This window comes from Rhinatrema bivittatum, chromosome 7, assembly GCF_901001135.1.
Source record: "Rhinatrema bivittatum chromosome 7, aRhiBiv1.1, whole genome shotgun sequence".
NCBI classification, from domain to species: Eukaryota; Metazoa; Chordata; class Amphibia; order Gymnophiona; family Rhinatrematidae; genus Rhinatrema; species Rhinatrema bivittatum.
In genome coordinates this window covers 79,905,896-79,929,616 of record NC_042621.1, presented here as the reverse complement: position 1 = coordinate 79,929,616, position 23,721 = coordinate 79,905,896, and the positions used below count along the sequence as shown (strand labels likewise).

General features: G+C 41.5%; 1 protein-coding gene across 1 annotated transcript; it reads left to right on the top strand.

Moving 5' to 3' along the window:
* Positions 1–355: 355 nt before the first annotated feature.
* Positions 356–6,058, top strand: LOC115096103 (putative nuclease HARBI1). The gene is made up of 4 exons (XM_029610633.1): positions 356–757; positions 1,221–1,453; positions 3,527–3,698; positions 5,607–6,058. The coding sequence occupies exons 2-4, from the start codon at positions 1,430–1,432 to the stop codon at positions 5,735–5,737; spliced, it is 327 nt and encodes a 108-aa protein (XP_029466493.1). The 5' UTR covers positions 356–757; positions 1,221–1,429; the 3' UTR covers positions 5,738–6,058.
* The last annotated feature ends 17,663 nt before the right edge of the window (positions 6,059–23,721 follow it).

Below are 23,721 nucleotides of genomic sequence, written 5' to 3'. Positions count from 1 at the left end.
GAAGGATAACTTTAAAACATGCCTGAGTGTGCATATATATGCAATGTTATGGATGTGCCCGCAAGTACATGCACTCTATATAAAATACATATAAATCTAACCAAGAACATATATGAAAAAGTACACTGCATGTATTTTAAACATAGCTGGATAAGTTGAAACCTTATCTGGCTAATTGGTGACAAAGCTCTGGCTAAGTAGAGCTGAGGCAACTTATCCACCTAAGGTCTGTGACCTTAGAGAATCCAGCGGTAACGGGGGGTGGAGGGGTGGCAAAGTGGGGGGCAGTCCTGCCGACTTTCGTGCCGAATAACTACACCATAAAAGGTTGCATCAAGTCTTCCCACTGACGCTTTGCATTGGATTTTATTATGAGTTCTGACTTAATGAATATTTATTTATGTATTTATTGAAATGTTTTATATACCGTCATTCCAAGTGATATAATATAATATAAAAAGTTACAGGAGCAGTCAAAACACCTACAACTTAGTTATTTTAAGACAGTAAAAACAAATAGTACTCAAACAGTTAACATTTCGGTGCCATAAGACCAGCTTCCAGTTTTTCAGCCTTTTGTGCAAGTTTAATAAAATAAATTCTGAATATCAATAAAGCACATTATATTTTTCTTGGCGTGTCTTTTCCTTGCTGTATCCTTGTATTGCAGAAACCATGCCATAGGGGGATCACTTTTCCTCAGTCCATTGAACTGATGCCATGGAGGCTGGAGATGATTTGCTAAAATGCGCCAAAGGTATTCAGATTTCTTTAAAGAAGAAATTCAATTTATGTACATTTATATTACAATGTCTGTCAGGAAAAAACGGTTATAATCACCAGCATATTTTAGATTTACATTTCTTCTATGTATGAGGTAATGGTATTAGAGTAAACGGCAAGATTTAAAGTTAAACTGGACGTATGGTCTTATTTTCATCGCTGCTAAAAGCAGGTTTTTGCAGTTATTAAGGACAGCATCCGTTAGTATATATTCCATTAATATCAAATACAGGAGGTCGGGTGGCTGAAAAGATAAAGCAGCTGTTCTTTTTTCTTCCTTGCATTCTTGTGTGCAAACAGACCACAATTTATTTCTAGTTCCCTCAAAAATCTGAATCTCTTCCAAGATATATATATATGTTTATATTTATATGTGTGTGTATATATACACATACATACTATACATAGAACTACACGTTTTTAACTTCTGTTTTTAGCCCTCAGCTTTCCTGTAACCTTGCCAGTCCAATGCTGGAGGGAAGGTCTCCTCCAGGACTATCCACAGTGCCAGTCTATGTAGGCCCGGATTTAGGACCAGGCAACATAGGCCATCCCGTAGGGTGCCAAATTTTGAAAGCGCCAAAGAGGAGTGCATCTGTGCCAAGAAGGAGAATACTCCAGCAATCCTCTTCAAAGGGACACTTTTATGGCATTCTCGGATTTTGGGAAGGTGAGAAAAGGACTTCCCCCTACACATAAACTTTCTATCCACAGGGTCTCCCTTTCTCCCCCTCTCCCTCACACACTCTTCAACTCTGCCTATGGGTACAAAACTCTCAAATCCAGCCCTGACTCTATGGCTGGCAAAGGTTGCCACAGTATCAGCACCCATGTTACCTTCTTTTCTGGCCCTGAGTGTGCTGCCTCTGTGGTGTTACTAATCCCTGCCAGTCCAGACAAATACAAAGAACTGTGGCCTGAGCCATGCGTCTGGCCTAAGTGTGTTACCTTAACTCTCCCCCTAACTCTCTTGTATTGCAGCTCCATGGGTCTTCCACTCAGCAGTATACAGTATAACACTTCTACCAAAGTGACTGGCTGGAGGCTTGCCTTCTGCTAAATGTTTTAAAGCACCAGTACTGCCTACTTGCTGTAAAAATCAAATTTGCCTTAAGCAAGATAATCGAGGAACTGTCAAAGAGTTTTAGAAACAGATAATCCAGGCTAATTGACAGTGAGCTCTGGCCACCAGGGCTCAATAATGAAATTTTAATTTTATATTCCCTCTGAATATTATTTATGCTATTGTTGTGCGCCAGGTATTTTTATTTGTTTTGTCAGCCTCGTAACATCTTAGAAAAACATGCTTTGGCGGGTCTTCGTTCTTTCTGCCTGTGGCAAATTAGACTTTTGCCACAAGCAGGAAGCACTGTAACTTTAAGTGAAATGAAATGAAATTGGTGCTTTCAGATCACTCTCATAGGGGCAGATTTTTAAAATTATGCACGGGGGGGGGGGGGGGTACATTTGTGCATGCTACCCGGCGCGTACAAATGTACACTTGATTTTATAACATGCACGCTACCGCGCGCATGTTATAAAATCTGGGGTCGGCGCGCACAAGGGGGTGCACACATGTGCACCTTGCGAGCGCTGAGCCCTAGGGGAGCCCCGATGGTTTCCCCGTTCCTTCCAAGGCCGCTCCAAAATTGGAGCGGCCTTGGAGGAAACTTTTTTTTTGTTCCCCCCCCCACCTTTCCTTCCCTTACCCTATGTAACCCACCCCCCCCCCAGCCCTACCTAAATCCCCCCTACCTTATTTTGTTGAGTTACGCCTGCCTCTGGCAGGTCTCTGGCAGGCGTAACTTGCGCGGCAGGCCCAAACACAGGCCGCTGTGTCAGGGCACAGCCATGCCCCTGGACTGCCCTCGGACTGCCGCCATGCCCCCGCCCATTTTTGCAAGCCCCCGGAAATACGTGCGTCCCGGGGCTTGCGCGCAACGCAAAATAGGCTCGGCGCACGCAGGGGGGGGTTGTAAGGGTTATGCGCGTAACTTACGCATTTAAAATCCGCCCCCTATCATATATCACAACATTGCAGAACTTTTAATAAGATGAGTTTAAGGGCAAAAAATGGGACAACAGGTTAAATAGTCATCATAGAATTGTAAAAAAAAAGTACTAGGTGAAGTTCTAATGAGGCTAAAGCATCCCTAACTTTAGTTCTGTCACACAGTCCTCGTGGGACCATATGCAAAACAGTTTGAGCCTGATTTATTATTTTGTGCCTACAAGGAAATCTTTTTAATAGATGAGATTTAAAGGCCTACAAGGTGAGGCCAAATTTTAAAACGTACGCGCGGGCATAGATTTGTGCGCACAAGGGGGTGCACCTTGCGTGCACCGAGCCCTAGGGAAGCCCCGATGGCTTTCCCTATTCCCTCCGAGGCCGCTCCAAAATCGGAGCGGCCTCGGAGGAAAACTTCCCTTCTGCCGCCCCCCCAGCCCTACGTAAACCCCCATCCTGACCTTTAATGGCAGGATCGGCGGCTGCCTCCTGGCCGTGAGGGAACTTCGGTGGTGTCGGCAGTGTAGAGGTAATAGGGTGCTTGTGAGCTAGTCTCACAAGCAGAATCATAACAGATTAATCAATAACATTTTTTATTTGCAATAAAAATATTAAAAAAATATGAGTATGTTTCCCCGCAGCGGTTCTAGCTGTTGAAGTGTAATTATTTGAGGAATTGTGTTTATCAATTTAAAATAAGACTTTCTTTGCTATTATTTTTATTGCTAATACCAGAATCGAAAGTATTACCACTCCCTCACTGTGCAAGTGGTCTGTAACACTGAACAGAAGATTCTCAGCGTGGTGGCAAAATTCCGTGGTAGCAGCCATGATTCCTACATCCTGGCACAATCAGCCCTGGCACAGCAATTCACTGAAGGGAAATATAGTGAAGGCTGGTTGCTGGGTAAGTTAAGAATATAAGAAAATAATAAATTGCCATATTGGGTCAGAACAACAGTCCATCAAGCCCAGCATCTTGTTTCCAACAGAGGCCAAAACCGGGCCACAAGAACCTGGCAAGTATCTAAGCACTAAGTAGATCCCATGCTACTGATGCCAGTAATAGCAGTGGCTATTCTCTAAATCAACTTGATTAATAGCAGGTAATGGACTTCTCCTCCAAGAACTTATCCAATCCTTTTTTGAACCCAGCTACACTAACTGCACAAACCAAATTCTCTGGCAACAAATTCCAGACCTTAATTGTGCATTGAGTGAAAAAGAATGTTCTCCGATTAGTTTTAAATGTGCTACTTGTTAACTTCATGGAGTGCCTCCTAGTCCTTCTATTCACATCTGCCCATTCTAGACCTCTCATGATTTTAAACACCTCTATCATATCCCCCCTCAGCCATCTCTTCTCCAAGCTGAAAAGTCCTAACCTCTTCAGCCTTTCCTCATAGGGGAGCTGTTCCATTCCCCTTTATCATTTTGGTTGCCCTTCTCTGTACCTTCTCCATTGCAACTATATCTTTTTTAAGATATGGCAACCAGAACTGTATATAGTACTCAAAGTACGAGCTCACCATGGAGTGATACAGAGGCATTATGGTATAAGTTTTAAATCACAACACAGAAGCCAACCTCCTCTCACTAATAAATCAATACATAAAACCAAGAGGATACAATCACTATTATCAAAAAAATAAAAAATGCTTTTTATTAGAGAACAATGATATCAGAATAAAGTACCTTTAATATAATCCACTGTCTATCACCATGCAATGGGCCACAGACAGTATCAGCCGTCACAGCACTGTATTGTAATCTTTTATCGTTGTCTCATATAAATTATCCACTTAATCATCGTTTAATTGTTTTATATCTCCCCAAAATTTTTTATATATATATATTTTTATTTATTGAAAAAGTTAAAAATACTTAGCTCCCCTCTGTAGCGTTCACAAAAATGCCCAACATGGACCATGTTCTGGCCGTCACAGGCATTGCGTGGTGAGAGACAGTGGATTACATTAAAGGTACTTTATTCTGATATCGTTGTTCTCTAATAAAAATATTTTTTTATCTTTTTGATAATAGTGATTGTATCCTCTTGGTTTTATGTATTGACTTATAAGTTTTTTATCAGCTCTGTGGGGTACATATGCACAAAAATAATTTAAAAAGTAAGTGTGATATGGTGGGAATCTAAGCCATAATAATAAGTGCTTTTTGTACATTGGTCCCAAAGTGCTTACTAATTTGTGATCTTAAATTTTTTATAAATTAGTAATACCTTTCAAAAAAATGTTGTGGTCTGGGGTAAAAAGGGGTATATAATGTACAACTTTTTTCAGTAGCTGCATTTTGGAAAGTAGGGGATTACTTAGCAGTTCGCAATTAATGTATGTGGATGTGGTTAGAAGAGGGGGAGAGGTTAATAGTTTTGTAATGTTTTGTTTTCCAATTGAACTTGGTGGTTGCCCTCATTGGTACTACCTTGGTTTTGAATGTAGAAGGTAGACAACCAGGAAATTAGCCTAATACTTCATGTAACTGATTTTTTATTGTATCGTATGGACTTTAAAGGATATGGAGGTTTGTGAGTTAGAGAACAAATAGTAATGAGTCATATTTTGCTGACACATGAATCATATAAGTAACTGTGGCATTGTACACGCTATCTTGTACATGGCTGTCATTATGTTTTTTAATATGTAGTGGATGTTAGTAAACAGGGCTGAGTCCTAAAGGCATAATAGTATTTTTTTTCTATTGTACATAGAAGTCGCATTTGTAATTTTAAAAATGTTAGATATCAGCTTAAAGGAAACTAGTTAAATTAATGCAAAATTATTTTTTTTTCACACAGGTGATGCTGGTTATGCTTGCAAATCATGGCTGCTAATACCACTTGCTGTTCCAAGGACAGCTGCAGAAGTGAGGTATCCAGAGGAACATGTCAGGACAAGGAGTGTAATCAAAAGAACATTTGTCTCTTAAAAAGTAATTTCTGCTGCCTGGATCACTGAGGAGGAGCACTACAGAACTCTCCTGAGAATGTAGCAGACATTGTGATGACCTGTTGCATGCTTCACAACCTTGCTCTGCAGCATGGTCTTCCACAGGACATTAATCCTGACCTGGAGGAACAGCTAGACATGACCTCGGCAGATTCCAGAAAGAACACAGCCAGTGGAAATGAGATCAGGAGGAGTGTCATACAAGATTTTTGTGGAGACTGACAATAAGTACTATGTATTAATGTGCACCTCTTCTACAGGCGTTTTTTTTTTTTTTTTTGTCTTTCTACATACTTGTTACTAGTGTTAATAAAAGTTTATTTCTTCAAAATACACTTGTTTTTAAATGTTCTCTTTGTTGGATCCTGTCCTTAGTATGGGATGATCTTTGGGTTTGAAATCCTAGTGCCAGAACTGGGCTGGCAACACACATAGCGCATCTCTGCCTAGCTGAGCAACCATGTTCCACTTCATTTCCCTTCACACTGGGATGGTAGTCTCTGGGCTCATGGACACTGTCGTGGACATTGATGTTCACAGCATCCCTTAAAGGCACCAAATTTGGGCATCCGAACAACCTGAGATTGGTGACCCAAATCTTGCGCCTTTAAGCGAGGACTTGGACTTAAGCATCCAAGTTCAAGATGCCCAAGTTCAGGACATCTCTGGAAGGGACACTGGTCAGTAAGGATGTAAAGGAATTACATTAAACCACAGATTCACTCAGCTGTAGAAACATTATTTATTCACTAAAAAGAAATCAGAAAACAAAAGATAACAGTAGAACATATTGGAACATACTTCAGTGCCTCTCTCATACGCCAATTACAACTCCCGAAATAGAAAACACAAAAGAATGAATTTGGATTATTCAAAATATCTTCAACAGAGGAGGGGGTTATTTGTGAGACCTCTAAGAACCTACATGAGAAATACTCTGTCCCTTCTGTGAACCTCCGAGCATCACACTGTGTTGTCCATTTCCCCAGCTAGTTGTAGAGATGGATCTAGGGGCAGGTTTTCCGGGACTTCCACTTCTTTCCCAAAGCGCAACGAGGTTATGTAGCATGCAGCAGGCCATAACAATGCATGCAACCTTTTCGGGACTGTACGGGAGAGCACCACCTGACTGGTCCAAGCATCTAAATCATCCTTTCAGCATGCCAAATGTCCTCCTGATGACAGACCTAGTGCTAGTATGTGCCTCGTTGTATCGTCTTTCCGCCGCAGTTTACGGTGCCAGGAGGAGAGTCAGCATACATGGCTTACAGCCATAGCCAGCATCACCTATAAAAGAGGTAATCAATATTGCATCAAAGATGCTGACAAAACACCAAGAAACACATATATACACTACTTCATACGGCATATACATAACTGGCTCATTTTATACTACACTCACCTTAACAATACAATAGCACCAAAACACTTCAGGATAAAAAATTAACTTGTACAGGGTCCTGCATTCCTCCTTGCCACCTGGTTGTCTATCAAGACTTCTGATAACAACCAGCTATCACCGTATTTCCCTTTGGGAAAATCGATTGCAAGCAATGAATGAGTAAGGATGTGGGAATTGTGGCAACTCCCCATAAACCTCAATACCTACATTCAGGATCCATTGATGCGCATCACATACCACCTGCACATTCATCAAATTGAATGACTTCTGATATTGGAATGCACTCTCCTGTTCTGAGCTGGGGGTAAGTGTGATATGGGTGCAGTCTATTGCACCCAATACATTGGGCATCCCAGCTATATCAAAGTATCCATGTTGGATCTCCTGCTGTTGCCCTGGGTCCATTGGGAAATAAATATACTATTGCATATGTTTAATCAAGCCCTCGACTTGTCCAAAGTGCCACGAGACTGAGGACTGATTCATCCCGCAATCCAGTCCTACTGTATTCTGGAAACTTCCTGTCATGAAAAAATGCAAGGCACACAGATGTTTCACCAGCCCAGGGACCATATGGTTGCGAGAGGCAATGGGATCAATATCATTGCGCAAGTCCTCATACAGGGCCTCAATTGCTCCAGAGCTAATACGGTATCTTCACACCATTTCTGACTCGGGATGGCATAGAGTCCAACAGAATAAACATCCTGCATGAGACTAAATGCAAAATTGAATATTTATGGGTAGAAACCCCTTGTGTGTCAGGGAAGACTATAATGATAGGAGTATACTACCGTCCACCTGGTCAAGATGGTGAGATGGACAGTGAAATGCTAAGAGAAATTAGGGAAGCTAACCAAATTGGTAGTGCGGTAATAATGGGAGACTTCAATTACCCCAATATTGACTGGGTAAATGTATCATCGGGACATGCTAGAGAGATAACGTTCCTGGATGAAATAAATGATAGCTTTATGGAGCAATTGGTTCAGGAACCGATGAGAGAGGAAGCAATTTTAGATCTAATTCTCAGTGGAGCACAGGACTTGTTGAGAGAGGTAACGGTGGTAGGGCCGCATGGCAATAGTGATCATAATATGGTCAAATTTGAATTAATGACTGGAAGAGGAACAGTATGCAAATCCATGGCTCTCGTGCTAAACTTTCAAAAGGGAAACTTTGAGAAAATGAGAAAAATTGTTGGAAAAAAACTGAAAGGGGCAGCTACAAAAGTAAAAAATGTGCAACACGCATGGTCATTGTTAAAAAATACCATTCTAGAAGCACAGTCCAGATGTATTCCACACATTAAGAAAGGTGGAAAGAAGGCAAAATGATTACCGGCATGGTTAAAAGGGGAGGTGAAAGAAGCTATTTTAGCCAAAAGATCTTCATTCAAAAATTGGAAGAAGGATCCAACAGAAGAAAATAGGCAAGTTAAATGTAAGACATCGATAAGACAGGCTAAGAGAGAATTTGAAAAGAAGTTAGCCATAGAGGCAAAAACTCACAGTAAAAACTTTTAAAAATATATCCGAAGCAGAAAGCCTTTGAAGGAGTCAGTTGGACCGTTAGATGATCGAGGGGTTAAAAGGGCACTTAGAGAAGATAAGGCCATCGTGGAAAGATTAAATGATTTCTTTGCTTCGGTGTTTACTGAAGAGGATGTTGGGGCAGTACCCATACTGGAGAAGGTTTTCATGGGCAATGATTCAGATGGACTGAATCAAATCACGGTGAACCTAGAAGATGTGGTAGACCTGATTGACAAACTGAAAAGTAGTAAATCACCTGGACCGGATGGTATACACCCCAGAGTTCTGAAAGAACTAAAAAATGAAATTTCAGACCTATTAGTAAAAATTTGTAACCTATCATTAAAATCATCCATTGTACCTGAAGACTGGAGGATAGCTAATGTAACCCCAATATTTAAAAAGGTCGCCAGGGGCAATCCAGGAAACTACAGACAGGTTAGCCTGACTTCAGTGCCAGGAAAAATAGTGGAAAGTGTTCTAAACATCAAAATCACAGAACATATAGAAAGACATGGTTTAATGGAACAAAGTCAGCATGGCTTTAACCAAGGCAAGTCTTGCCTTACAAATCTGCTTCACTTTTTTGAAGTAGTTAATAAACATGTGGATAAAGGTGAACCAGCAGATGTAGTATACTTGGATTTTCAGAAGACGTTTGACAAAGTTCCACATGAGAGGCTTCTAGGAAAAGTAAAAAGTCATGGGATAGGTGGTGATGTCCTTTCATGGATTACAAACTGGCTAAAAGACAGGAAACAGAGAGTAAGATTAAATGGACAATTTTCTCAGTGGAAGGGAGTGGGCAGTGGAGTGCCTCAGGGATCTGTATAGGGACCCTTACTTTTCAATATATTTATAAATGATCTGGAAAGAAATACGACCAGTGAGATAATCAAATTTGCAGATGATACAAAATTGTTCAGAGTTGTTAAATCACAAGCAGATTGTGATAAATTGCAGGAAGACCTTGTAAGACTGGAAAATTGGGCATCAAAATGGCAGATGAAATTTAATGTGGATAAGTGCAAGGTGATGCATATAGGGAAAATTAACCCATGCTATAGTTACACAATGTTAGGTTTCATATTAGGTGCTACAACCCAAGAAAGAGATCTAGGCGTCATAGTGGATAACACATTGAAATCATCGGTTCAGTGTGCTGCGGCAGTCAAAAAAGCAAACAGAATGTTGGGAATTATTAGAAAGGGAATGGTGAATAAAAAGGAAAATGTCATAATGCCTCTGTATCGCTCCATGGTGAGACCGCACCTTGAATACTGTGTACAATTCTGGTCGCCGCATCTCAAAAAAGATATAATTGCGATGGAGAAGGTACAGAGAAGGGCAACCAAAATAAGGGGAATGGAACAACTCCCCTATGAGGAAAGACTAAAGAGGTTAGGACTTTTCAGCTTGGAGAAGAGATGGCTGAGGAGGGATATGATAGAGGTGTTTAAAATCATGAGAGGTCTAGAACGGGTAGATGTGAGTCGGTTATTTACTCTTTCGGATAACAGAAAGACTAGGGGGCACTCCATGAAGTTTGCATGTGGCACATTGAAAACTAATCGGAGAAAGTTCTTTTTTACTCAACGCACAATTAAACTCTGGAATTTATTGCCAGAGGATGTGGTTAGTGTAGTTAGTATAGCTGTGTTTAAAAAAGGATTGGATAAGTTCTTGGAGGAGAAGTCCATTACCTGCTATTAAGTTCACTTAGAGAATAGCCACTGCCATTAGCAATGGTAACATGGAATAGACTTAGTTTTTGGATACTTGCCAGGTTCCTATGGCCTGGATTGGCCACTGTTGGAAACAGGATGCTGGGCTTGATGGACCCTTGGTCTGACCCAGTATGGCATGTTCTTATGTTCTTATGAGAGTTGTACGTGACCAAATAACACGCTGCCTGCAGGATCTATGAATGGCTCTGGGCTGTACCTGAAAACATAATAACATAAGGAACATAAGACATGCCATACTGGGTTAGACCGAGGATCCATCAGGTGTTTTTTTGACACAGTTAGACCAAATATATCCTCAGCTTATCACAGCTGTGTGGCAGGCAGAATACAAAAGAACACATTTTTAAACAGACCCAAAACTAAAGGGTTCCTAAAAAAGCCTGGAGCTTTTACACATTATTGGATTTTGGGGTCCATTGTTCTAGTAACAGACATTCATCTTTTAGGTGTCCACAATACCAACGTCAAAGTCCAGGGCATCTTGTGATGGCCCCAGAATTGGACTTCCAATTGACAAGTTTTTAATAAAGATTTAGAAGGATTAAAGCCATTTGCTAACCTGTGGCTGCGCCGGTGCCACATGGTCTACATGGTCCTCTGGTCTTCTGTCGTTGGCAGGATTATTTGCTATCGCCCGTGTGGCTGCCCTAATTCTTGCTCGCAGACGAAAGAAGGTCAGCATGACAAGGAAGTAAACAGTTTCCATTGAGAAAGCAGGAAACCTTCAGGAACCACCAGCTACCACTGGCTCCAGTGCAATAACACCAGGGTAAGTCAGGCGCAAAATTGTGAATGTAAAATAACTCGCTAAGGATGCACAAAATTTTGGCGCATGTAACTGCATCGGGTACCAATAGATAATTGTCGCATTTAAATAAAATTTGCTTGCCAATGGCGCTATTCCCTATGCACAGATTATGCGTGCACGTTATGGACGCACTAATCCAGATATTACATTGGCATTCCTTTTGCGCTCTAAAAACGAGCGTCCAACTGCGCGCTCACCACCGCGCAAAACAGAATACCCGATATTGCATCAGCCCCCTTGATATGTAGCTAATCTTTCATAGATTCACTACACATCTTATTGGGATACTTCTAGACACCTTTTGTTAATTTAAGGACCCATTTACTAAAATGTGATAATGCAGCAAAGTGTGTTAAACACTGAACTCAGTGTTAAATGCATGTTAAAATAGCATTATCGCATGATAGCTATTGCATAAGAATATAGGCCCAATGCAAGAACAATATTAATCTGCTGCATTGCATGTGAATGCATGCAAACCATCTAATTTATATTAGAATGGAGTAATACAGATTGCAATAAACTTTGCAGTCCACATTAATTTTTGGAAAGTTACCAACACATCAAGTGGTGTAGTTTCCTCCAGAGAGCATTGTCAGGCTAATCCCCACTCCTGTCAGGCATACCAGTGTCAACAGGAGCAATTATTACAGCAGGTTTTGCTTGTTCAGTTAGAAGATGACCAAAGCTAGTTCAACAACTTATCTTGCATAGTGCTTAGTTGGTTTGATATATGTTTGTCTCTGCATAAAGCTACAGTGTTCTGTTTGGCTTTCTCTTTAGCTTTTCATGCAGCTCTCAGAGTCAATAAGCTTGTTGCCCCAGCTAAATATGCTTTGGGATATGTGGGTTTGTTGCAGGGAGATGTTTGGGTGTGGCAGAGGGTGGTTGTTTAACATATTCGCTCTTTTATTCAACCGTTAGAGCACTGGCATTCAGATAGATATAATGGTTATGTGAGGCAGATTGACATGTTTTGGATATTCTGTGAAGTTTAGCTTGATCTATGTTACATATTCATTTGCTTGTTCGTTAGTTTCAGTGTATTTAGGCTGGGACGTAATTGTGTGGATTTATTTATTTAAAAATGTATTATCCACACGCATTGCCAGAAAAGCTCAAGGCAGACTACGGAATAAAACATATATAAAAAGCAGAGTTAGACATAAGGAAAAACTTAAATACAGGAGACAGAGATACAGCCTGCAAGACACAGCAGCCATTAGATCCATCCACCCTAGATGTTATTTCAGCATTGAACTCCATCATTAATGTGTGTTTTTAATGCCTTTTAAAATATTTTCGTGCATTCTATTACCCGAATCCACTTGGGGAGAGAGTTCCAAGAACTAAAAAACTCTCTCCCTCATAGTATCCAGGCCATGCAAGTTTCACAGATGGCACTGCTAACAAGTTTTTATTTGCAGGCCGCAACAAACGGGAAGGTCTATCCAGCAGTTGCAGCCCTCTTGCATTAATGTTATGGATTTAGGAGGCCAATTTAAATTTGAGCCTCCATTTGATGTGAAGCCAATGTAATGATAATAGGACAGGGGAAATATGGTCACACATGCTCAGGCTGAAGCAATAAAGTGCGCCGATCACAACGCACAGGTTTACGCGCGTTTTGGATGCGCTAGACTAGCACCTGGGGCAATAAGGGGATTAGCGCGTCCGAAACGCACGCCCCCAACAACCGCTTAGCCAATAGCACTCATCACATGTAAATTCTATGTAGATGAGCTATTAGCTATTCCCCCTGATGCAGACCCCCCCGGTGCCCAATGCACACTTGTTAGCAGCCCCAGAGCTGGTTCTAAGTCATGCCACGAGTTAAGAGCTCATGTCAGCAGCAGCCCTGCCCCTCACCCTGCTTGCTCCCTGCTTTCTGCTTTTTCAGGAGCTGTTTTTCCCTTTCCCTCCCTCCTCTCCTTTCACCGTAAGTGAGGTGGATTTGGGCTGGGCTGGGCTGGGATGGTTTTCCTGAGCCTGCAGAAAAAGGTGGTGGTTGTTTGGTTGTTGGGGGAGGGGGATTGCTGATCTGCCCCGAGGTTCTTGAAACAGTTTCTCCTGTTGCACATTCATGGAGATGGATGGGTTTATTTTTTATTTATTTTAGCAAAATTACAGCTATCAAGCCTACTGAGAGCCCGTTGCAATTGTGGGCACACGACCACATCTCCTGGGCGCCCAATGCATTTGAGAGCTAGGGACGCACAATTTTTCCTTAGTGCATCCTTTTTTTAATGCAGCAGCTCATTTCAATATTGTATCAGATGCCCAGGAGAGGTGGCTGTGTGTGCGTTATGAAAATTGGTACTCAATATGAGTATCCGTTTCAATGAGGGTCTTATTGCCTCAGCTTGAGAAAAAAGTGGACTATAAATCTAAATAAATAAATACATGTACCCATCAGAATATGCACTGAAGAATCTTAAACTGGTTGCAATTGACACGTGATATGGCTAGACGGCCAGTATTCAGAGCTGCATTACAGTAATCAGAGCTCATCAGTGCAAGGGCCTGGAGAATAGTACAGAAGTCATAGGGTTCAAGGATTGGTCTCAATTTTCTAAGTAGATGCAACTTGTAAAATGAAGATTTAGCAGTAGTTTTGATGCATGGGATAATTGGCCATCCTGGGTCAATTATTATACCCAGATTCTGTACTTCTTAGGCGACTGGGATGATGTGTGACCATCAAACTGGAACGATGTAGAAAAAGTGGGAGATGGCCTTTTGCTAAGAACAATTCCATTTTTGCAATGTTTAACAGTAATTTATTGTGTAAAAAATAAGATTTAACAGTGCTTAGACATAGGGATATAAAATAAAATGTATAGGACCAGGATGAAGTATATGGAATAAAGAATTGAATATCGACGATGTAAACTTTGAAGTTTATGCTGAGGCACGATAGAATCTTGAATAGGGTAAATATTAAATAGGGTACCCAACAATGCTGTACCCTGTGGAACAATGGTGGTCACAGCATACCAGTCAGAAACATTACTGACAAACCTAATCTGCTGAAAATGATGTGATAAAGATGAAGAAAATCAATTGTAGACTGTGCCAGAAATACCAGATGATTTTAAGCTTGCTAAGGGTGTTGAAGGTAGTGGAGATATCTGAAAGAACAAGGGCATATTCCATGCAGCCATTGAAACCCCTGATGATGGTATCAAAGCTTTGTGGTCATCCTGACATATTATGGGCATAGAAGAGAGCTGCTGCAGTTCAATTGAGTATTCATCTAGGGTAGGCTTCTCTAGGGATGTTGGTACATTGGATGGGCACTAGAAGTTTGTATTGGGACCAGTTGATCCTCACATGTTTTGTGATTCTGATTCACTTGGGCAGTAATTACATTTGCTTTTGTTAAGGAGTCAACCTTATTCATAGATTTAAGAAAGATATTCTTTTGCTTTAGTGTATTCCCATTGGCCAGATTGGCTTGTTTTAACTTCACACTCCTCCTGAGTTTGGAGGAGAACATGGATTGGAAAAGATATAACTGGGACTGAAATGTGAGGTTTCTATGTATTTTATGTAGAATGGTGGATAGTGTTTCTCATGACTTACTTATGTCTGATTGTTCTATCATATACTATGTTGATAGCACACATCTCTCAGATATTGAAACAGATACATGATGGTCACGTACAGCCGCTGAGAGAACGCTGCTCTGAGCTCTTCTGAAATTTCCTTTGAAATGTCTGCAAAAAGGGGAAAATATGGGTCTACCCCTCCAACACCCCCCCCCCCCTCCCTGGTACCAGGGCAGCGATTAATAACATCCTACTCACTGGCATTGACAACAAAATTGGAGGAAAATGCCCCCGCTCAGGCGTTGGAGGAAGGAGCCTCTGCATCACAGGGGGAAGTGACACTCACCCCCTCCAGATCCACGGTGCCCATTGATGATGTCTTCCATCGGCTCCCCAGCGTTTGTCGAGAAGCAGCCTGCCGAAGGGGTGGCTGTGACGCCTGCAGGAGCAGAGGAGATTTCAACAGCTTGTCCGAATCTCTTGAAGGTCCTGCTGTGAGGAGAGTAGGAGAAAGTGAGAAGGTGGTCCGGACATCGACCTCCGAGCAGGGAGAAAGGGAGAGATGTGACCAGCTGATGACATTGGAAAGAAGGCTGGATGAGAAAGTGGGTGAGTTAAGCCACTTTCAAATGCCAACAAAGCCAGCAATTGTGACTCTTGACGCACTATGGGACTTAGTGGCTGGTTTGGGCAAGTCTCTGCATAAGACCAATGCAAAAGTTGAAATTTTCAAAACAAAGGTGGAAAAAATAGATGAAAATGCGGGGAAAAGTAAATCCAGAATTGATTTGATGGAAGCCACTTTGAAAACAAATAACGATTGTACTAATAAATTGATTAAAGAAGTAACACTGGCCTCCTGTAGAATTGAAAATTTAGAGAACTACTCCAAACATCTCAACCTCAGATTCCTAAACTTTCCTAGAATTGTTGGGCAAACAACTGATATGACTTAAGAAATATTTCCTTGAAAATTTGAAGCTTAACGAGCATAGTTTGCCGTGCATAGTTAAGCAATTTTTCCTTTCATCTCCACAAACAGCTAGATGACGTCTTGAAAATCAGGCTGAGATTATGGAGAATTTAACCCAGTACCTGGAAGATTCCTCAGTAGAATTGTGTGATAGAGCTACTCTTCTAGTTACATTTGTATCAGAACATGATATGGGAATTGTGATGAAGAGTTTCTTCAAAAATATGTCGCCCATTTTATGGAGCTATGGTGAGAGTTTTCCCGGACCTTGCTCGTGTTACACAGCAAAGGAGAAGGGAATTCTTAGCCTACAGATCACAAGTTAAAAGTTTGGGTTACTCTTATGTCTTGAAATATCCGAGTAGATGCATTGTGAAATGTAAAGATGAATGCTTTGGTTTTTATTACCCAGAGCAGCTGAAGTCGTTTGTAAATGCTAGGGTGATTTCTGTAATATTCCCTAGCAAGCACTAAGTGGGATCTAAGAATAGTATGTGTTGCCAATTATGATAAGCCATTTGTTTATTATGAGACATGAAAATGTTGGAATTGCCTAAGTTTACTCCTGAAATCTGTCTTCCCTCAATATTTCCTTTTAGAAGATGCCTATCAAAGTTTTTGATGACCTATGTTATAAATGTTTCTGTAGATTTTGTATTGATTTGATATGGATGAATCCTATTTTTTTCTTTAGTAAGAATTGTCTTATTTGTAATATTTGAAAATCACAATAAAGAATAAATTTAAAAAAAAAGAAACATTTTTAAATAATTTTCAGGACATTATGGAGGCAGTGGTGGAAGGTTTTAGGGTCAAAACTTGTGGGCAGTAATCATGGTCATGAAAACTGTTGTCTTCTCTTATGCTGAGTATGCTACCATCTCTACCTCTTGGGATTGTTCAAAAGTCAAAGTGTCCCTTAATCTCAGAGCTGGGTATAGGTGTAGCCCGGAATTCCATGAATAATACCGCCATAGAGTGAAAGGCAGCCTCAAGATCTAATACAGATTGTCACATGGCCTAGTTTCTCCACAGTTAATATGGGACCAGCCAACGCTGCCACAGCTTTGCATCACTGCAAGGTAATGGTGTATTGGCAGAGGAGAGCCAAGGGATCATCACAGCTATATTGACATCAACTAGTTGGATGGTCAAGTTTGGCAGCAGACCCCAGTCTTGGACTAGTAGTCCCAATGTGGTTTTATGTTTGGTTACTAGTATAGATTAATTTGTTTTTATTTTTGTATTAATTTTTTATGTATATGATTTTGCAATGATTTATTGTTGTAACCTGCCCAGCACAACAGGTTTGCTATGGGCAGGAAATGTTTTTAATAAATAATAAATAGTAACCACATCTCTTGCCTTATGAAAGGACAATAGGAATGGATTATTGGCCAATCTGGGGGTTCTGTCTGTGGGGAGGGGTGTTATTGGTATTATTATGATGTTTTGTATTAGTACTAACCCCATGAGTTTATAATGATAATTTGTTGTTAATAAAGCTGTGGCCTTAATCTCTACCTTCATCCTATCCCTTTCTTTTAGTGTTTGTATGGAAATAAAGGGGGCTGAGCCAGTGAATGCAAGTGCCTATGTTATGTAGAGATGTGCATTCATTTTTGCCGAATTGGAAAATTTCAACAAAATTGTCCAATTCGGCATGTTTTGGGGAGCCTGAAAAACGATAGGGATTTTCCCATTTTTTCGTGAAAATTCATTTTTCAGATTAGGGCGCACTAACAAAAAGTAACAAAATCTAACGGTTTTTGTTAGTGCGCACTAATAGGAGTTAGCGCGCACTAACTAAAAAAATTTTTCACAAAAAAAAAAAGACCCAAACCGCAAAAAAACGACATTTCCTGCAGTGGCTGAAAAACGAAGAACAACACGAACACAAAAAACGATTCACATCTCTATGTAATTGTACTTTCAGTAACTGTCAGTTTTAAATAAACTTTATCTGTCTTCTGTAGACTATTCTAGAATTCTTGAAATATATTTTATCTTCTGTAAAATATCTTTGTTTTATCTTGGGGGAAATGATTTTAGAAGAATAAACAATTTGTAAAAAAATTGTTTAGTTTAAATAAAACCCTAATTTTGCTTACATAATTAACATTTCAATGTCACACTTTACCTTTTTGGACACTGTTATCCAAAGCCTAGTCTTATACATTAGTATTTGTTAGTCTCTACCCTTTATTTCTAATTCAGATTTCTGGAAGACATAGAAGTGCTATTGTCGGTTAGATCAATAGCAGTCACTATGATTCATTTTCTGCCTCTTAGCATTTCATGCATAGTGCAATGAATTGCATATGTTTAAATGTTAATTTGATTTTTGAGTAAACAAAGTCATTTAGATCTTCCTTGAAACAGAAGGCACATGTTTTTTAAATCAGACTTTGTACTAAAAAAAATTAACAAATTGCCATATTATTACATAGCTGTTTAATCTATGTTAAGTAAAGTATCTGAATGGGCATTTATGTATTTATATGTGTTTAAGAATGAAAAAATCAGTAATGATTGTTCTTAATCATGAATTAGTTTTGGAAAACTTTCTCCTCACGAGTGAGCAGTGATAGTAAAACCTTGATCTGAAAGTAAACCATTGCTACTTTGTTGGTAACTAATTCAGGCTGCTTTGATTTGACTGTAAACTTAAAAGGAGAGTTGTTTTGTAAAGTTATGTCCATGCATAAAATACTGATTTACCTGTGGAAATGGACTTTTAAATGGTCCGCCTTATATGTGGGTCAAAGAATGTGTACTTTTACCACAGGAAGGGGAGGAATTCCTGGAGGGGCAGGTTTGGGGTAAGAGATTGGCACTATGTGCATACTTCTGCATTTTCAAAAGTATGCATAGTTTTTATTGGTAAAAGTACCTGTACAAATTAACAGCTGCAAATGTTTGCAAGTACTTTTCATTAGGTAATTTTCAAAATGAACATATGTGCAAAGTCCATGGCTAAAATGTATGCATGGACATTACATCTAGGTGGCCAGTCTTAAAATTATCTCCAGTGAGTCTGTGATATAATTGATCACTGGGAAAACATTTTATTTGGTGATAATGGTCACTTCTGCTAGGTTAAAGGCTTTTCTCTCTCTCTCAGTGGCATACTAAAGGGGGGGTGCAGGGGTGTGGTCCGCCCCGGGTGACAGCCAGGAGGGGAGTGCAAGCTGGGAGGTTGCTGGCTGCGAGCAGAGCCCAATCCCACTCGCAGTAGAAGAAGAGGGAGACCTCCAGGCTGTGAGCGTTGGAAGCACTGGGCGGCCGTCTAGAGCACCACAGGTCTGGAGCCAGCAACTGTATAGCCTTTTCTTCTTCCCGCCCCCCACGGCACAGAAGAGGAAGTGGTGGGTCTGCATGGGTGTGAAGAAGGAAAGATCATACAGTCGCGGCCCGAAGCAGGAAGAAGAGTAACAGCAACTGCCCCCTCACCCTCCCCACCGCAGATACAGGAAGTAGAGCCGCACCAGCCCCTGTGCTGCCTCAACAAAAATGAAGAGTCCCCGTCTGTCACGGGGGCTTAAGGAGGAAGCTGCTGCTGCTGAGCTTCTCATGGGGAATAGGGTAGGAAGTGAGAGAGTGTTTGTATCTATATGTGTGTGTGAGAGATGAGAGTGTGTGTTAGAGCAAGTCTGTGTATATGTGTGTGTGTATGGGCGTGAGAGTGCATGTTTGTGTGTGAGAGAGGGAGCTGTGTGAAGGGGTTTGTGAAAGTGTGTGTACAAGAGAGAGAGAGAGGGAGCCTGTGTGAGGGTGTTACACTCGTGGAACGTGGACCGAGAGGGAGTTGACACTACCTGTGAGGAGGAGCCCCACAGGTCTCCACTGTCGGTAAGCAAGGCTGAGGAAGAAGAGAGTCCCAGTTGGAGCTTTACTACTACCAGCCCACATTCTCCTTATGTTGAGCTCTTGGGTGCCGGGGCCAGCTGGACTTATGTGGAGTCTCTGCAGTGATGGAGTCCGGGAGGAAATTGAGATGCTGATGTGTAGGCCCAGTTTAGGAACAGGTAGAGAAGCATGAGGTCAGGTTCCAGGCAAGGCTCGTGACAGGTGGCATATCTCGTAGTCTAGTTCCAGGCAAGGGTCGTGGCAGGTGGCATATCTCGTGGTCTAGTTCTAGGCAAGGGTCGTGGCAGGCGGCATATCTCGTGGTCTAGTTCTAGGCAAGGGTCGTGGCAGGCGGCATATCTCGTAGTCTAGTTCCAGGCAAGGGTCGTGGCAGGTGGCATATCTTGTAGTCTAGTTCCTGGCAAGGGTCGTGTCAGGCGGCATATCTCATAGTCTACTTCCTGGCAAAGCTCGTGGCAGGTGGCATATCTCGTAGCCTAGTTCCAGGCAAGGCTCATGGCAGGCAGTGTATCTCGTAGTCTAGTTCCCGGCAAGGGTCGTGGCAGATGGCATATCTCGTAGTCTAGTTCCAGGCAAGGGTCATGGCAGATGGCATATCTCTGGTCAGGCCCAGTCCAAGTCAAAAGCCAAAATCAGTCCGAGGAAAGGGAGAAGGAAATCAGGAACTCAGGAATGGCAACACATTTCGCTAGCGCAAGGAGACCTATTGCAAAGGCATTGGATGAAGGCTGGGACTATCCTTATATAAAACCTGGGAGATGATGTCATCGGAGATTTTCTCGCCGCAAGCCCTTTAAATCTGGGAGAGAGGCGCGCGCACGTGCCCAGGAGGTCGAGAGCTGGAAAGGAGCATCAGCAGCGTTCTTGGCAGAGGTGGCGTCGGCTGGCAACTCAGAGCCGCGTGAGCGATGGCGGCTCTCAGGGCTGCGAAGGGGGAGAGAGTTGCGTCGATAGCAGCTCCCTGCCACTGCCAGGGAGCCCAGGCCTGCTTCTGCCACCGCTGTGCTGCGGTGGGTGTCTGAGGCCGGTCGTGGGGGCTCCGCGGCCGGCAAGCGTAACAGAGGGAGAGGGGAACCAGAGATCACTGGGCAGGAGAAGGGACGGAGAAGTAGGGGAGAGGAGGGACAGAGAAGTAAATCAGGGAGGGGGGTGCCAAAGAATTATCCACTTCTGGTGCCAAATACTTTAGGTACACCACTGCTCTCTCCCTCTCTCTTTCCATATATATATATATATATTCAGCTATGTTGAAAAAATAATGTGACTATAAAAAAAATGCTTATAAGGCTTGGAAAGATTTTGACATGTGTAGTTGAAGAAAAATATGTCTAGAAACATAAACCACTGTTGCAAAATTGGTTTCTTGTTCTGAATGTTATTGTTGGAAAGAGAACATGGTGCAGCATGTAAAACGAGACCAGAGATAGTCAAATCAATGGGTAGCATGCATACACTTTTCTACATTTTACACATATTTCAAGAAATCGTGGTAATTACTGAAACTAATTTTGTGATAGGTTCTATTTATTTCCTGTCATGAGTGATTTAGAGCTCATAGCAGCATATTTCTTAAAAACTCTGACTTGGACTTGTTTGGCTTATACTGGAACAATAATACTTCAATTAGTTTTAAAAAATGATTCAGGTGGCTAGTAAAACGGACAAAAACCAATGACACACCAATTTCTCTTTCTAGTTTTATGTCATTTTGTAAGAATTACATTCCAGACATGTATTTACTGTTCTTTCCATAGCACATTGGCACTGCAACGGTTCCCACTAAATTTTATCGTACCTGCTGTTCATCATTGGAAATGTGTGCCAGCAATTCTTCCAGCACATCTAGAGTTTGAATCAAACATGATGTATCTGAGGGACTTCTAGTCATGCTTTCCTTAATTCTATTATTCTTATTTCTTTGAATTCCTTTGGTCTGCCAGGGCTAAAATGTCTCAAGCTAAAGGCATCAGGAAGCACTCTATGCCTTCAATATGGGCCGAGCAAGCACAAAAAGCAGAAAAGCTAGGCAAAAAGGCCTGTGTGGAGAGAGAGAGAGAACTAGAAACTGAAGACTTGGCCTCTGAAGGCAAGGCGTTCGCTGAGGTGCAAGCTGCAGGGGTCAGCTGGGCCTATATACATGATCTGATGGACAGCTGGGCCGAAAAAATATCCAAGAAGCTAGATTCTTGTCTCAGTTGAGAAAATTGCCCACCTCAACAAAGCTGTTCAGAATCGTACGGCGCGTTTTGAGGAGCAGGGTATGAAGATTTTGTATTAGAAAGGGCCAAACACCTCAAGACCTTCCGTATGCTCTGGCTCTCCGTGGGGAAACAAATAGTTCTGCTTTATCCTGGCCGGGGAGTTTTGTGCCTGGAGGCTTTCAGTTTACGCCCCATTGTGGCTCAGAGCTTGAGCGACAGAGTGCTACTGATATCACCAAGCCAACCACTTTTCAACGTGAGGAACCGACGTTATGCTATTCCCGGAGGAGCGTCAGTGAGGTCTGGAGTGCTTACTCACTTTCTTTGCTTCCGGATCTGGTTCTTTTTCAAGGGCTCAGAAGCTTTTTTTCTTTTTGCTTTTCATGCCTGTATATTGCTGTACTGTTTCTGGTGTCCTTTTCTCTTTAGTTTAGTTTTTTTTGTAGCACAACCGGGTCTGATTATTGTATGGAAAGGACAAAGAAGTGCCTCTGAGGGCTTCCAATGCATGTTGAGATCCCTCCCTTATTTACTCTTGTTTTTGTATATAGTACTTCTTTCTTTTATACATTTTGTTGTTGATGCTGCAATCTGTGGGCTCAGCCCTAAAGGGATTTAATATTGGCAAGAATATAAGGGGTGGGTGGATCTTGGGTGGGAGGGTGTATCAGGAGAGGGGTATAGGGTGGGGAGTTGTAGAGGTTTGATCAGGGCTGCGTTTTAGGTAGGATTTGTAGTTAGGATTTGGAGGCAGTATGGGAGTTGAGGGTGTTTGGTTTGGACTGACCCTCCTCTCAGGTCCCGAAGTTTTTCCTACTTGAAGAGCATTGGGTCTTTAGTGGTAGGCAAGTTGCTTAGTATAAGGGGTGGGGGGTGCTAGGAGTAGGGGGTGAGGGGGTTGTATTTGGATGGGTGGGTGAGAGTTGTTTGTTTGATAAGGGTTACAATTGTATATTATAAGTTTTAGGGGTAAATGTCATGCCTTTTTACAGCATACAGGAATGTACCTTTTTGGTATCGTTACCAGGAAAAATTGGTACTTATTGGGGGTTGCCTATTTATGGTTCAGCACTTACCAACTTGCTTCTGTGGATGATAGTCCAATTACTTGCTCTTCTGTTATACTATGTAATGTTATTATATATGAGTTCTGAAATGAATTGATTGTCTCTAAATGTTTAAGGGTTATCTTCTCCTATCAAGAGAAAATGGATACTTCAATATGCGCACAGAAACAAAGCTCAGATTTTATTATTACAGGAGATACATCTCATCAATCAGGAGCATGAAAGGTTGAACCCTGGCTGGGTTGGGTCAATTTTCTATTCTTAAAATTCAAAATGTCGGGGAGTATATATTCTTATTGCGAAGAATTTACCTCAACCATTAACACATCTCCATGTGATCCTGATGGGAGATATATGTTCCTTGAATGTACACTGCACTCTGTTCATTTCACATTGTTAAAAGTTTATGACCCTAATGTGAATCGATCTGAGTTTTATAGAGCCTTTACTGATAAATTAGCCCTGTTTGGTTTCAATTCACTATGTATTGAGGGTTACTAGAATGTCTGTCCTTATCCATCAGTGGATAGAACTTTGACATCTAAATCTGGTGTCTCCACTACCAGTATTAGATTTAATTGATACCTTTCTTTTGGTTGACATAGAAACATAGAAATGACAGCAGAAGAAGACCAAACGGCCTATCCAGTCTGCCCAGCAAGCCTTCGCACTCTTTTTTTTTTCTCCTCTCTCATACTTATCTGTTATTCTTGGACCTTAGTAACCTTTTGGTTCTGTATCCCATCCACCCCCGCCATAATGCAGAGAGCAGTGTTGGAACTGCATCAAGTGGATATCTAGCTTAATTA